Genomic DNA, 14,682 nt, shown 5'->3' with positions numbered 1-14,682 from the left:
CAGCCAGCCACCAAGTCTTTCATGGACACTGCCCAAGAGAAAGAACCAACCAATCACTTCATGGACATTAGGGCAGTGTTCATCAAATCAAAATGTTGCTACAGAGGCTTACAGGACTAGAATAGATGAATTTACTGTGTGTGAATACTTAWGGGTGTACAGCAGTGAGGGTAGAGAAATCCCAACATCTCCCCCTAGCTACCTACCTCTCCTGGTGTTGATTGGTCCTCCTCTCATGGCTAGCACCAGCTTCAGAGTACAGCCCTCAGCAATACTGCAGAAACACAAATAGACAGACAACAAGATAAATGTCAGCAATTATGTTGAAGCTGTCCCAAGTCCCTTGGAAGGATCGGTTAAGCTATCACCGTATTGCTTTGCCTTACAGCTAGCTTGATCGTTCAGGCACGGGTGGTGTTCATTAGGGCACGCAGCGGAAAACGTATCATCATTATCAAAAAACATTTGCATTTCCAGGTAGTCTTTCCCTGTTTCAATTGGTTTTCTTACGTTTGGTGCCCAATAAACATTGACTGGGAAAACGATAATTATTCCGGAACAAACATCGTTCCTCAGTCAGTCTGCGCTCCAGATGAACTTATGCACACATCTGGGAATTCCTCTGGAATTCAAACGGAACGTCCGTTTTATACAAATCCACCCGCTCTCGCCCTCCATTTCTCAGACTTCAAAAGGATGTTTTGTTGTTACTCAGACCTAACTAAACCTCACCGGGGACAGATCATGTGGAAAATTAAGCGACAAGCATTCATGACGCAACCACCATCTACAATCTGTAGACTGGGTCTGTATCTAATAAAACTGACAACTCACAAACACATTCAATATGTGACTGTAGCCAAGTCGGCATCTTTGGTTCATTGATATCAGGGCTTGGGGAGAAAATGTATTCACTACAAGGGGAGTTCATTTCAAAGCATATAGTCAAGTCCTCCACTTCACTAATTTAAATTAACCACTAATTACAAGATCAAAGTTGATGGTTCGTTTACAGGGCATTGCTATATATGACAATAGGTCCCAGTTAACTGACCAGAGATAAAAAAAAAATTTTTAAAGGGTTGTTAACAGGGTTGTGTTAATTAGGGCACGTAACAGGAAACAATTTAAAATGCTTTGGAACAGAAAGGTAAAATAACTACTCTTACTTAGTCCAGGTAGCCTCTCCCAGTTTCATTCAGTTTGGTGCCAAATGAACACGACCTAGTTAAACTCACCAGTAATCATGCAGACAGTACTCATCCTCCAGCTCCAAGTTGTTCCAGATCAGGTGTTGCTGGGCAACAGGGATACCTGGGGGGGGGGGGGCAAGCAAGACGACAGAACAGACAGAGGTGAATTTACACAAGATCTCCCCCTCCCTCCAACCTCATAACCAAGTAAGGAATTGCCGTACAGAACACCCCTCTCATTTCCACCAACCTTTTAGGATAACCACACAGGAAGAATTACAGTACAGAACACCCCTCTCATTTCCACCAACCTTTTAGGATAACCACACAGGAAGAATTACAGTACAGAACATCCATGAACAAAAGTACGACAAGACACTGAGAAATCAACCAATTTATGTGGTTAGAAAGTAAAGCAGAGAAAGAAGGTAGTCACCTCATACAAGTACTTGGGAATATGKCTAGACAGTACACTGTCCTTCTCTCAGCACATAAAGATGCAGGCTTAAAAATCTAGACTATCGTAACCGCTCCTCTTTTACTCCTTCTGCCAAACTAACCCTGAATCAGATAATCATCCAACCCATTCTAGATTACGGAGACGTAATTTATAGATTGGCAGGTAAGGGTGCTCTCGAGCGGCTAGATGTTCTTTGTTGTCTCTACCTTCTTGCTGTTGTCTGTGCCCAATAATGTTAAACCATGTTTTGTGTTGCAGCCATGCTGTGTTGTCATGTGTTGCTGCCATGCTGTGTTGTCTTAGGTCTCTTTTTATGTAGTGTTGTCTCTTGTCGTGATGTGTGTTTTGTCCTATATTTTCATTTAATTGTATTTTTAATCCCAGCCCCCATCCCCGCAGGAGGCCTTTTGCCTTTTGGTAGGCCGTCATTGTAAAGAAGAATTTGTCCTTAACTGACTTGCCTAGTTAAATAAAGGTTAAATAAAAAAACATTTAAAAAAGAAGAACCATAGCCTGACAACTCTCAATTCGTCCGCTGCTCTGTCAATCGCTACATACTTTTAGTCTGAGACTGCCATCATTGAAGTCGTCTGTGGTGACGAGTGGCATTGTACAAAACAAAGGCTATCAGCGGTTGGATCGTCTCTAACCAATCAAGAGTATCAAAGCCAATTACATTTTAAAACCGCCGCAATACCCACACGTGTTCTGGCCCAACCCATCAGTTTGTGGACCAATCAGAAGGTCCCGAATGTGTTCGCATTTGGTGAAATCGGTACTCTGCTCCAGACTCATTGCGGAGAAGAAACTAACGTCTGTAGGCGTGGTGTAATTTTTGACCGTAGCAAGGAGTGTGGGTAGCCAGGCAAGAAGAAACATACTTCCATCATTTCTAGTATGGCCAGAAAGTGAAGACACTACAGAGGCCATAATCACAAAGCATTTCAGAGTAGGAGTGCTGAACTTGGATCAGGTACCCTGTCAATATAATCTYATTCAGTATCCTCATAAGATTACATTGCCCGAATTCGGGCACTAGATTTCCTGATAATGTGTTCACATTACTTGTTTTATGAATTTCCCACCGTTTTCTAAGTCAGAACACAAAAAAGACAGTTCTAGGACACTCAGAGGCTTCTCTGTTGAATAAACGTGTCTCTGGCTCCATCCAGTGGGAGGCTGAGTCATTACAATCAATTTTGTCAGGTCAAAGGGGCAACCCTTAGAAAAGCAGTTCTAACTACACTGAACAAAAATATAAACGCATAGAGGCACAGAATAAGTTGAGGAAAAACAAAAAGAAATGGAGGAACTTATTCAAGAAAGATCAAGTGTAATATATTATAAAAATAAAGCGAACTGGATGGAATATGGGGGAAAATGCACCAAATTATTTTTCAATCTTCAATATAGAAATGCTACCAAAACAAATGTATTGAAACTTGTTACAAATGGAGTCACGCACGGTTCACCAAATTATATTTTGAAAGAAGAAGTGAAGTACTTTAAGAATATGTTTGTTTCAGTCTCCTCCATCTCCACTAACAAACTAATTGTATGGATTTTTTCCCTAATAATAATGTAAAATTAACATATGTACAGAAAGACTCATGTGAAGGCCAAATTACAGAGGAGAAACTTCTTGATGCAATTAACTTCTTATGGCTGGGGGCAGTATTGAGTAGCTTGGATGAATAAGGTGCCCAGAGTAAACTGCCTGCTACTCAGGCCCAGAAGCTAAGATATGCATATTATTAGTAGATTTGGATAGTAAACACTCTGAAGTTTCTAAAACTGTTTGAATGATGYCTGTGAGTATAACAGAACACATATGGCAGGCAAAAACCAGAGAAAAAAATCCAACCAGGAAGTGGGAAATCTGAGGTTTGTAGGTTTGCCTATCCAATATACAGTGTCTATGGGGTCATATTGCACTTCCTAAGGCTTCCACTAGATGTCAACAGTCTTTAGAACCTTGTTTGATGCTTCTACTGTGAAGGATGAGGGAATAAGAGCTGATCGAGTCAGAGCTCACTCAGGCKCGCCCCCGTGAGAGTTAGCTGCGTTCCATTGCATTTCTACAGACAAAGGAATTCTCTGGTTGAAACATTGAAGATTTATGTTAAAAACATCCTAAAGATTGATTCTATACATCGTTTGACATGTTTMTACGAACTGTAATGGAATTCTTAGACTTTTYGTCTGGCCTTTTTGTCACGAACAAAAAGGAGGTATTTGGACATAAATTATGGACGTTATCGAACAAAACAAACATTTGTGGAACTGGGATTCCTGGGAGTGCATTCTGATGAAGATCATCAAAGGTAAATGAATATTTAGAATGCTATTTCTGACTTCTGTTAACTCCACAACWTGGCGGGTACCTGTATGGCTTGTTTTTGTGTCTGAGYGCCGTACTCAGAWTATTGCATGGTGTGCTTTTTCCGTAAAGTTTTTTTGAAATCTGACACAGCGGTTGCATTAAGGAGAAGTTTATCTAAAGTTCCATGTCAAACACTTGTATCTTTTATCAATGTTTATTATGAGTATTTCTGTAAATTGATGTGGCTCTCTGCAAAATCACCAGATGTTTTGGAGGCAAAACATTACTGAACATAACATGCCAATGTAAACTGAGATTTTTGGATATAAATATGAACTTTATCGAACAGAACATACATGTATTGTGTAACATGAAGTCCTATGAGTGTCATCTGATGAAGTTCAAAGGTTARTGATTCATTTTATCTCTATTTCTGCTTTTTGTGACTCCTCTCTTTGGCTGGAAAAATGGCTGTGTTTTTCTGTGACTAGGTACTGACCTAACATAATCAGATGGTGTGCTTTCGTCGTAAAGCCTTTTTGAAATCGGACACTGTGGTGGGATTAACAACAAGTTTATCTTTAAAATGATGTACAATAACTTATATGTTTGAGAATTTTAATTATGACATTTCTGTCGTTTGAATTTGGTGCCCTGCACTTCCACTGGCTGTTGTCAAGTCGATCCCGTTAATGGATCTCAGCCGTAAGAAGTTTTAAAGCATTTAAGGCTGGGAAAACTCCAGGGCTGGATGGCATACCAGTGGAAGTATACAATTAAAAAAAAAAATGTATATACTCAGAGGACCATTATTAGCATGTTTTAACCACTTCTATATAAATGGTAGATTATCAGACACGCAACAAGAAGGTCTGATATCATTATTAAACAGGACCCAAGTGGATATATATAAAGATCCAGTCCATTTAAAAAAATTGGAGACCTCTTACACTTCAGTGTTGTGATGCAAAAATCCTAGCAAAATGCTTGGCGCATAGAATTAAAAAAGTATTGTCAGATATTATTCATCCTAATCAGACAGTTTTTTTACATGGACGATACATTGGAGATAATATAAGACTGGAAACAATACTTATTTTCCACCATAATTTGCAAATAAATTCATTAAAAATCCTACAATGTGATTTTCTGGATTTCTTTTTCTCATTTTGTCTGTCATAGTTGAAGTGTACCTATGATGAAAATTACAGGCCTCTCTCATCTTTTTAAGTGGGAGAACTTGCACAATTGGTGGCTGACTAAATACTTTTTTGCCCCACTGTGTATATATATATATTTACCCCAAAAATATATGGGGGATGGGACATGATGCAGACAATTACATTGATGGAAGCAACAATCTTTCTGATCCACCCCTTAAGAAAAAATATATCATGAAACATGGGTCCAACACATTGCGTATATATATAATACGCAATGTGTTGGTCCCATGTTTCAGGAGCTGAAATGGTCCATATGCACAAAATGCTTATTTCTCTCAAATGTGTTTACAATCTTGGAAAGGAGATTGGATAATCTTGGAAAGGAGAAATGCTCACTAACAATCTCCTTTCCAAGATTATCCATTCACCCGACAGGTGTGGCATTTCAATAAGCTGATTAAACAGCATTATCATTGCACCTTGTGCTGGGGACAATAAAMGGCCACTATAAAAATGTGCAGTTTTGTCACACAACACAATGCCACAGATGTCTCAAGCTGAGAAAGYGTGCAAATGGCATGCTGACTGCAGAAAATGTTCACCAGAGCTGTTGACAATTTTTCTACCATCAGCCGCCTCCAACTTTGTTTTAGAGAATTTGGCAGTACGTCCAACCGGCCTCACATCAACGTGTATGGCGTCGTGTGGGCACGCGGTTTGCTGATGTCAACGTTGTGAACAGAATGCCCCYGGCCCATTGYTGTGCCATTCATCTGCCGCCATCACCTCATGTTTCAGCCTGATAATGCACGGCCCCATGTCGCAAGGATMTGTACACAGTTCCTGGATGCTGAAAATKTCCCAGTTCTTCCCTGGCCTGCATACTCACCAGACACCCATTGAGCATGTGGGATGCTCTGGATCGACGTGTACGACAGCGTTTTCCAGTTCCCGACAATATCCAGCATCTTCACACAGCCATTGAAGAGGAGTGGGACAACATTCAAATCAAAGTTTATTTGTCACGTGTGCCAAATTCAACAGTGAAATGCTTATTCCACAGCCCACAATCAACAGACTGATCAACTCTATGCGAAGGAGATGTGTCACGATGCAAATGGTGGTCACACCAGATACTGACTGGTTTTCTGATTCAGGCCCCTACTTGTCTTTTAAGGTATCTGTGACTAACAGATGCATATCTGTATTCCCAGTCATGTGAAATCCATAGATTCGGGCCTAATGAATTTATTTCAATTGACTGATTTCCTTCTATGAACRGTAACTCAATGTTGCATTTATATTTTTGTTCAGTATATATAATTACATTTGCTGTACGATAAATAATGCGACCTACAGACTCCCTTAAATCTAAAATAAGTAAAGAGGTAATTGTGTGAAAGAAAACATTTTATTTKTATTTTTTTACATCGAGAGACAGACAAAGGACATCAGAAGAACTGAGAAAAAGCACCCTTTTCACAGCATGTGAAATCCAAAGGCCATAGCTTTCTGGGGGTGAAGAATAACCTAAAAGGCTAAACTGATCTTAGATCAGCACCCATACTCTGCCGCTTTATGAATATGGGTCCAGATGTATTATTTGGAGGGAAAACATTTTGTGGTTATTTGTTGAGAGGTCAGTTTCACAGACAGTCAACATGTTCCGCTCTAGCAGACAGCTAGGCTAGGAAAACTCTTTCCAGCAGCACCATCGCCACAGACCAGAAAGATGACTCACTCATGCCCCCTACAGGACATAGCATGCTAAAGACAGACTCAGGCCACAATGCAAACTTTACTCTGAAGACCATTAGAAACTAGCACTTGACTTGAGCGTGAAAACACTCACACATTGACATCTCACAACAGATAAGCTGGGCATAACTAGAGAGCATGACACTTGCAGTGTATAAACAGGGAAGAGTATTCTCTTCCCTCACTCTAAAACCATACTAAGGTACTTGAGTTATGACTTATTTTCCTTCTCTCTACAGCAGAGATTGGAACCTTTGATGCGGTGGTGGCCTAAAAATACAAACTCATCATGAGGTGCCACAGTTGACCCCCCCCCCCGGAGAGAAATTAATCAAGTTAATTTTGTGCAATTCAACACATTTCACCATGGGGATAGAGAAAATGTTCCTTTTTAAAAAGCTAGTTTGCTACAATTACACACATTTTGCCATGGGGCCGGAGAGAAGATTTAGAATTTTATAACTAATTTCATGCACCTTTTTTGATTTTAGTGTTAATTTTCTGCAATTCTACACGTTTTGCCATAGGGTGGAGGGAAATGTTTGCAGTTTTTAATATGATACCTGAGTGAGACTGACTAACAAACTCAATGGGGGCCCTGTCTCTATTTCGACCTTGATTAATACAAGTTTAGATAGCTGGCCGTTAGACTAATGTTTGCTGACATGGGCTAATTGAGTGGCTATCAGTGACTAACATACTGTAAGAGAAACTGTTGGTGCACAACCAAATTTCTAAAGTTCACCTTGTGTATTCTACTATTCTACCTCGCAAAAGTAAGTTTAGAACCCCCAAAAAGTCCCCCACACCCCAAACAAAAAAATGCAATCCAATGGCCTTCAAAAAGGGGGCCGCATGCCCATCCCTACTCTACAACCTTGCTGGGGTACTTGAGGACAGAGGACTCTCCCCCCCGACAGCATCCCAAATGGCACCATACTCCCTATACARTATAGGGGCTGTGGTCACAAGTAGTGCACTAAATAGGATGTAATTTGGGACACAGCCTCCCTCCCTCTTTCCAGCTCCTCTCCCCACGCTGAATGCACTCGTTGGCCCAGTGAGTGCTGGAGGGAACCCAGTGTTTGTGAGTGGGCCAGAGCAGTGCCATACTACTCTATTGTGAAGGGGCATGCCCAGTCACGCAGCCCTGACTAACACACCCCCCACTGACTGACTGCAAGAGAGCACAACACGCAAAGAGAGAGAGAGAAGTAGAAATAAAACGAGTAGAACCACAAACATCCTCAGATAGGGAGCAAGACAAAGAAATACAACAAATAGAACACCTTAGCCCAGGGAATCTAGGCATGGTTGCATCGCTATGGAAATGATAGGCATCTACTATCTAATGATAGTCTACTTCCAACCTATTTTCAGATCAGTAAGAGTAGGATGAGGAGACAAGCAGGAGGCTACTGTAGACTACTGAGATGYATCCAGAGTAGTTCAAAGAGTCTGTCTCCTGACGGAATTGTTTGTCAATCTCAGCTAGAGACTTTCACCTCTCTGTTGTCAGCATTAGTGCCTGTTAGCTATCGCAAACCTTAGCTTCTTTTTTTTCTTCTCACAACCGCCATCACTCTACACACAATCTGCATTGCAAACATCACCCTATTCCTCTATGGGCCCTGGTAAAAAAAAGTAGTGTACTATATAGGGAATAGGATGCCATTYGGAACGCCTCCATCCCCCCAGCTGTACTTCATCACTACTAAACACACTGGCTCCCAGAGGCTCCCACCTCACCAGGCTCAGCTCAGCCGTCGCTGGATTGATGAGGCCGTTTGGGACCTTTAATATCCCAAACGTGCAGTGCTCTATCGAGCTCTCAAGGAAGACGGACGGAGGATGAGGCCGAATAAATGATGAAAGTAAAGTGATTGGATTAAAAAAGTTTTAACGTGTGTGTGGAAAGCCAACTAGCCAGAGCCTTTGTCTGCTTGGCCGGAGGAGCAGGGTGATATACTAAGTCTGATGCTGTGAGGATATAAATGTTTCTACTAAAGCAGAAAGCCATTCTTTGCAATGGAATACATTTGTATCCATCCCTCTTCTTGGCTTAGAAATGTATTTTGTATTGCTTGGCTCATCTTCTGTGCAAGAAGAAGGTGAACATCAACACATATCTTTTTAGTTTCTTATTCTAGGCAGCCAGGATTAGTATTGCATTGAGTCTGAGCTTATTAATATTCATAGATCATTTTCAATTGGCCATTTTTCAGGTCGCATTTCACCAGACAGTGTTAGACAGRGAGGGAGCCTATCCTGCTTAAGTAAAGGAAGGGGAAACAGTATAGCCTTGTAGCCTACATGCTGGGTCAGTAAGTCACTACTGTACTGTTATATACCGTACCTTCCAGCCTCTGGATCTTGGCCTTGACAGAGATGACTGTCTCGATGGGCGAGACACGCAGCTCGAAGCAGGTCCCCGTCAAAGTTTCGATGAACAGCTCCATGGTCTCGTAGAACGGCAACTTGTACTGGAAGGTCCCCACACTGTCGTCGTTATAGATAGGCGGCTCCTTTCTGTCCGGCATCTTGGTGAGGTCAGGACTGCTTTAGGGGGAGGGGGGTGTGGGAGGGGCGGCGGCCCAGGGGAAGGGAGAGGGGGATGGGTGTTCTCTGTTGTCACCACGGTAACACATCATGCAGGAAGCCCCAAGCTGTGGAGARAGAGAGATCTCAGTACCTTGACCTTTCTTCTAAGTCCAAGGTCACCGTGTCTGTTCCTCATACACAGACACCATGAGGCAAAAGAGACAAAAACAAACAGTGATTCTGAGTGGCGTAGCAGTMTAAGGCACTGCATCTMAGTGCTATAGCATTGCTTGCTGTTTGGGGTTTTATGGCTGGGTTTCTGTACAACACTTTGAAATATCAGCTGATGTAAGAAGGGCTATATAAATACATTTGATKTATCTATAGGCGTCACATAGGCATCAGTACAGACCCTGGTTCGATTCCAAGCTTTATCACAGCGGCCGTGATTAGAGTTAGGGTTGGCCGTCATTGTAAATAAGAACTGTCTTGCCTAGTTAAATAAAGGTTMAATAAAAAACGAAGTTTGGAAGGAGGGGTGGAGTTGACATGCCTGTATGAACCTGGTAGGTAARGAGTCCTGTACTTCCCTGACAACAATCAACTAACTATCAACATGAAACATCTAGGTTCTACAATATGCAAGGAGGCCAAACCCCCTCTGTTAATACTAGTGAGCAGAATGCAAAGCATTCCATTATGTCATTGTCATTCGGAAGAAATGCATATTAAAATATTCTCACACCAAGACACACACTGAAATGTCACCAACTCTGTCACCTTAAAAAGGCCTAGGTCTATATGAGAGATCAATAGTTTAGACCAAGAAATTACAGTACAATTGAAGTGACAAGTGTTGATAAAACGTTTACAGGAGACAGGAGATCAAGTAGAGACAATAGGACGAGGTGGATAATTTTATAATAAGGCCGTTTTATTCAAGTGTAAAGATATCAGGCAAAAACGTGCACGGCCCCTTTCTGTCAGATTCTTATGAAATCGTCGGAGAAGAGGCCGCTCCACACAGTACATACAGATTATATAGACAACTAGCAAAGTAGGTTGATCTTGAAGTCTGGCCTTCCGATTGGTCGATCTGGGTCGTGGGTAGTCCTGTTCGGCCTGATGTCGACATTCCATTGGCTTTTCACACAGTTCTTTGTACTAGTCACATCCAAAGGCATCCTGCATGTGCGTTTGTTTTCACAGGCCCTATTCATGGGGGAGGGGATGTGTGTGTGGGTCTGACAAAGTAGTGGGAATGGGTGCATGTTGTGCCAAGAATAGCTTATGTTGAGAAGTGGTTAAAACAAGTTACCAGTATCTTATACAATTTCTTACACAAGTGTAAATCATTATAAGCACCTTCATGAAACATTCTGCAGAGAGCAAGGCCCAGGCCACAGCTCCTGGCTGCAATATAGTCAGCTGTTAGCCTATATAAAGCCATTGGGAGGAGTATGTGGTGTCAAACACACAGACAGCTCTCTGCAGGCACTGTGGCAGGCCTCTTGACAGTTAACCTGTATTTTATGTGACTGCAGTAACATTTCATTTTAAAAGCATGCAAATGTAAAGTTGTGGGCTGATTGACAGGCAAACAACTAGAGATCCCTTTCACACCAACACTGTAAAGACCACGTTAACTGTATTCCCAATGTTTAAGGCTATATTATACCATTTGAACAGTCAGCTGCCCTAAATGTGTGTCAATCGTGAAAACAATGGGTCTTAATCTTGCCTTTATCAGTGGCTTGCTTGTTACACATGGCAAATACTTGACAAAAGATGTTAACTTCAAAGCTAGCTAGTTAATACACGACCAGACTGCAAGCTTCTCTCTCTCTCGGTCTCACCAGAAACCCTAGAGTTTTGAACTCACCATGACAGCATCCCAAGACCTGCTGGCAAGAGTATACCGGCGATGAACAACTGACTGTCGTCCCAAGACTACAAACACTCCGTATGTTAAATAGCTTGACACAATAAAATAGCACAAATKAAAGACAGTAGTAGCAAACTAAATGCATTCATTATTTAGCTAGCTAGCAAGTTCGTTAATCTAACTAAATATGTTGCGACTAGCTAGCTAGAACTAGTTAGCAAGCCACTTCAGCAACCCAAACAATGGCTACCTACCTTGCTTGGGTCGATGGCTGGCTAGCAAGCTGCTACGCCTACTCTCCTCTTCAGATTCGACATTGTAGGTTAGAATCAAAAGGGTCTGCTTATCTTCATGCTTAAATATAAAAAGGAAAGCCTGAAAGCTGTCCTTATTGCCCATGAACTGTGATAGATAGGTAAACCTTTCGGTTTTCGTGAACACTACTCATCTCACCTGTCAAAAAACAGGAGGCTCCTGAACCAGCCCATTGTGACTCTCTTGATTGACAACAAAGGCATCCTATGACGCAACGTGAAAAGTCTAGGTGAACCAATGAGGAGTAYACAGAGACGGGACCAATATTTTTTGGTCACAGAGACGGACCCTTTCTGCTACAACAAGAACACTGGCTTCAGAGTGACATAGTCCAACAAACTAACCTTTCATGGAATAATGCAAACGGTTGTCTCTCTACATTTGAATAACTGGAAGTGTACAAGTTCTCTTTAAGCAATCATAAACTCTAAGGYTTCATGCCACAATGACTAACACCACAATGACTAACGCCCTGTAGCACTCACATCTGTAATCATGAAGTGCTTTGAAAGGCTAGACACACTCCAATTTGCATACCGCCCCAACAGATCAATAGACAACAATGTCAATTGCACTCCACACTGCCCTCACCTACCTAGATAAGACGAATATCAATGTGAGAATGCTGTTCATTGACTACAGCCCAGCGTTCAGCACCATTGTCCCCTCCAAGCTCATCACCAATCTTAGGACCATGGGACTGAACCATGGGACTCCCTCGGCAGCTGGATCCTGGACTTCCAGACAGCCGACCCCAGGTGGTGAGGGTAGGCAACATCACCTCTGCCACGCTGACCCTCGCACAGGGGTCAGTGTGGAGGTGTGTGCTTAGTCCCCTCCTGCCATACACGACTCCAACACCATCATTAAGTTTATAGACGACATGACAGTAGTAGGCCTGATCACCGGCGACGAGGAATACAGGAAACGAGGGGGGGGGGCCTCATTCACATTAATAGGGCTGCAGTGGAGCGGGTAGAGAGTTTCAAGTTATTCAGTGTCCAAATTACTAATAACTTAAAATGGTCCACACACGTACACAGTTGTGAAGAAGGCGCGACGGCACCTCTTCCCCCTGAGGAGGCTGAAAAGGTTTATGCATGGGCCCTCAAATCCTCAAAAAGTTCTATAGCTGTACCATTGTGAGCATCTTGACTGGCTGCATCACTGCTTGGTATGACAATAGCACCTACCTCAATCGCMTGATGCTGCAGAGGGWKGTGTGGACAGCCCAGTACATCACTGGGACGGAGCTCCCTGCCATCCAAGACTTCTATACAGTGCCGATTTTTGCATGTAAATCTTGGTGAGGCAAAAAAAAAWGTGGGACGCATGCCAGCAAAGCCACTAAACAATASATGAATGGTGACAAACGGTGCCCACAAACTGTTAGGACCTACATAAAGCTATCCCAACAGCAGAGTCCCAACACMTTACCACTGCTACACCTGGCTATCACTTTTTAAATGTACAGCAACAGAATTCAGAACATGGGCCGTTCTTACAGTGTTCTCCCTATACACCAAGTCAGAACCGTAGGATAAATAAAGGAGGCATAAAAGCAGACAATGAAAGCTCTTACAATATTTGATGATTACATTTCTCAAAAACAGGTTATATGCTACATGTGTCCCACCAAGTCAGAACAGTAGGCGAAATTAAGAGGTGAAAATAGAACAAATTATTAGGGTGAGGCACATGGGCTACTRACAGCTTACTAGATAAAATACAGTTAGTATTACTTTCTGAGCTACAGTATACATATCTCCCTGGCATATTACATCATTTATGCAGCAGCATACAGTATATTTTTGGACTCACTTTGTGGTGCTCACTTGAACAGGAAGGTGGCGCGGCGGTCCTTCGTGGGCAAATTTTGTGTCTGGCATTCTCTGGATTTATGGTGCTTTCAAGACAACAGAGCTCGGGGGGAAAAAAATTCTAATCATGATGACGTTAGTCATCTTCAGGTCGTAGCGCTAGAAAGAGGCCTATGTTCCGAATTTACATTTCCGAGTTGGATGAAAGTTCAAAATGTATTTTCCCAGTCGTAGCTAATTTTTCCAGAGTTTCCAGTTGTCTTGAACTCACTAAAGTCAGATTTTGCAGTTCCGAGTTAACAGTTGTTTTGAGCGTGGCACAAATCATGCTTCATTGACAGCATGGCCATGTTGAATGTTTCTAATTTTCAACTAGGAAAAGAAACCACACAGCCACTCCACTGAATAGCAGGATAATGATTGCTTTGCAATGCTTGCAGTTAGCCACACTGATTTCTTACAAACCACTCATTGTTGAATTTGCGATTTCCAACTTGTTGTGTAATGTTTATGTCCAATGGCCAATGAGCACAGATACGTTTTATCTATAATTTCTCTTCATATGACAAGGATTAAAAAGGATGTGCCATTAGATTGTCGACTTGATTCATGATGATGACAGCTAGCTAAGATTTTGAAAGTATGATGTTGACATGATCAGTCCAAAGCTACAGTAGATATGTGATTTGACCTCATTTTATCTGTGGTCAATGATCTTGACCCTTCTTGGATGGGCACTTCTAATGTAACTCTATGGCAGCAACCAAGGGGCTAGAATTGTCTAGCTCTACCCTTACTTGGAGGTGACATAGTGTCCCCATGAGTGACAGAACACTGAGCTAATCACGGTGCAACGCTCCATATTTTCTGCTGGCTTGCCCCACCACCACAGAAAGCACTGAGCTAGACTGACACACCTGCATTTTGGAGCTGCCTTACTCAAGACAACAAAAAAGAGACCATGTTTGTATGCGGCTTTATTAACTCAATGATATAAACTCAGCAAAAAAAGAAACGTCCTCTCACTGTCAACTGCGTTTATTTTCAGCAAACTTAACATGTGTAAATATTTGTATGAACATAAGATTCAACAACTGAGACATAAACTGAACAAGTTCCACGGACATGTGACTATTAGAAATTTAATAATGTGTCCCTGAACAAATGGGGGGTCAAAATCAAAAGTAACAGTCAGTGTCTGGTGTGGCCACCAGCTGCATTAAG

General features: G+C 42.0%; 1 protein-coding gene across 2 annotated transcripts; it reads right to left on the bottom strand.

Moving 5' to 3' along the window:
* Positions 1–51: 51 nt before the first annotated feature.
* On the bottom strand, positions 52–11,801 carry LOC111951985 (AN1-type zinc finger protein 4-like). Of its 2 annotated transcripts, none has more exons than XM_023970377.2 (4): positions 11,578–11,801; positions 9,254–9,563; positions 1,239–1,314; positions 52–274 (listed from the first exon to the last, which is right to left on the bottom strand). In XM_023970377.2, exons 2-4 carry the CDS (start codon positions 9,435–9,437, stop codon positions 199–201), a joined length of 336 nt encoding a protein of 111 aa, XP_023826145.1. In that variant the 5' UTR covers positions 9,438–9,563; positions 11,578–11,801; the 3' UTR covers positions 52–198. The 2 variants fall into 2 exon arrangements, with proteins under 2 accessions (XP_023826145.1, XP_070291108.1); XM_070435007.1 differs by lacking the exon at positions 11,578–11,801 and adding an exon at positions 11,321–11,544.
* Between the last annotated feature and the right edge of the window lie 2,881 nt (positions 11,802–14,682).

This window comes from Salvelinus sp. IW2-2015, linkage group LG25 (assembly GCF_002910315.2).
Source record: "Salvelinus sp. IW2-2015 linkage group LG25, ASM291031v2, whole genome shotgun sequence".
In the NCBI taxonomy this organism is placed as follows: Eukaryota; Metazoa; Chordata; class Actinopteri; order Salmoniformes; family Salmonidae; genus Salvelinus; species Salvelinus sp. IW2-2015.
The sequence above is the reverse complement of the archived record's forward strand: the minus strand, read 5'-3'. Positions and strand labels throughout refer to the sequence as shown.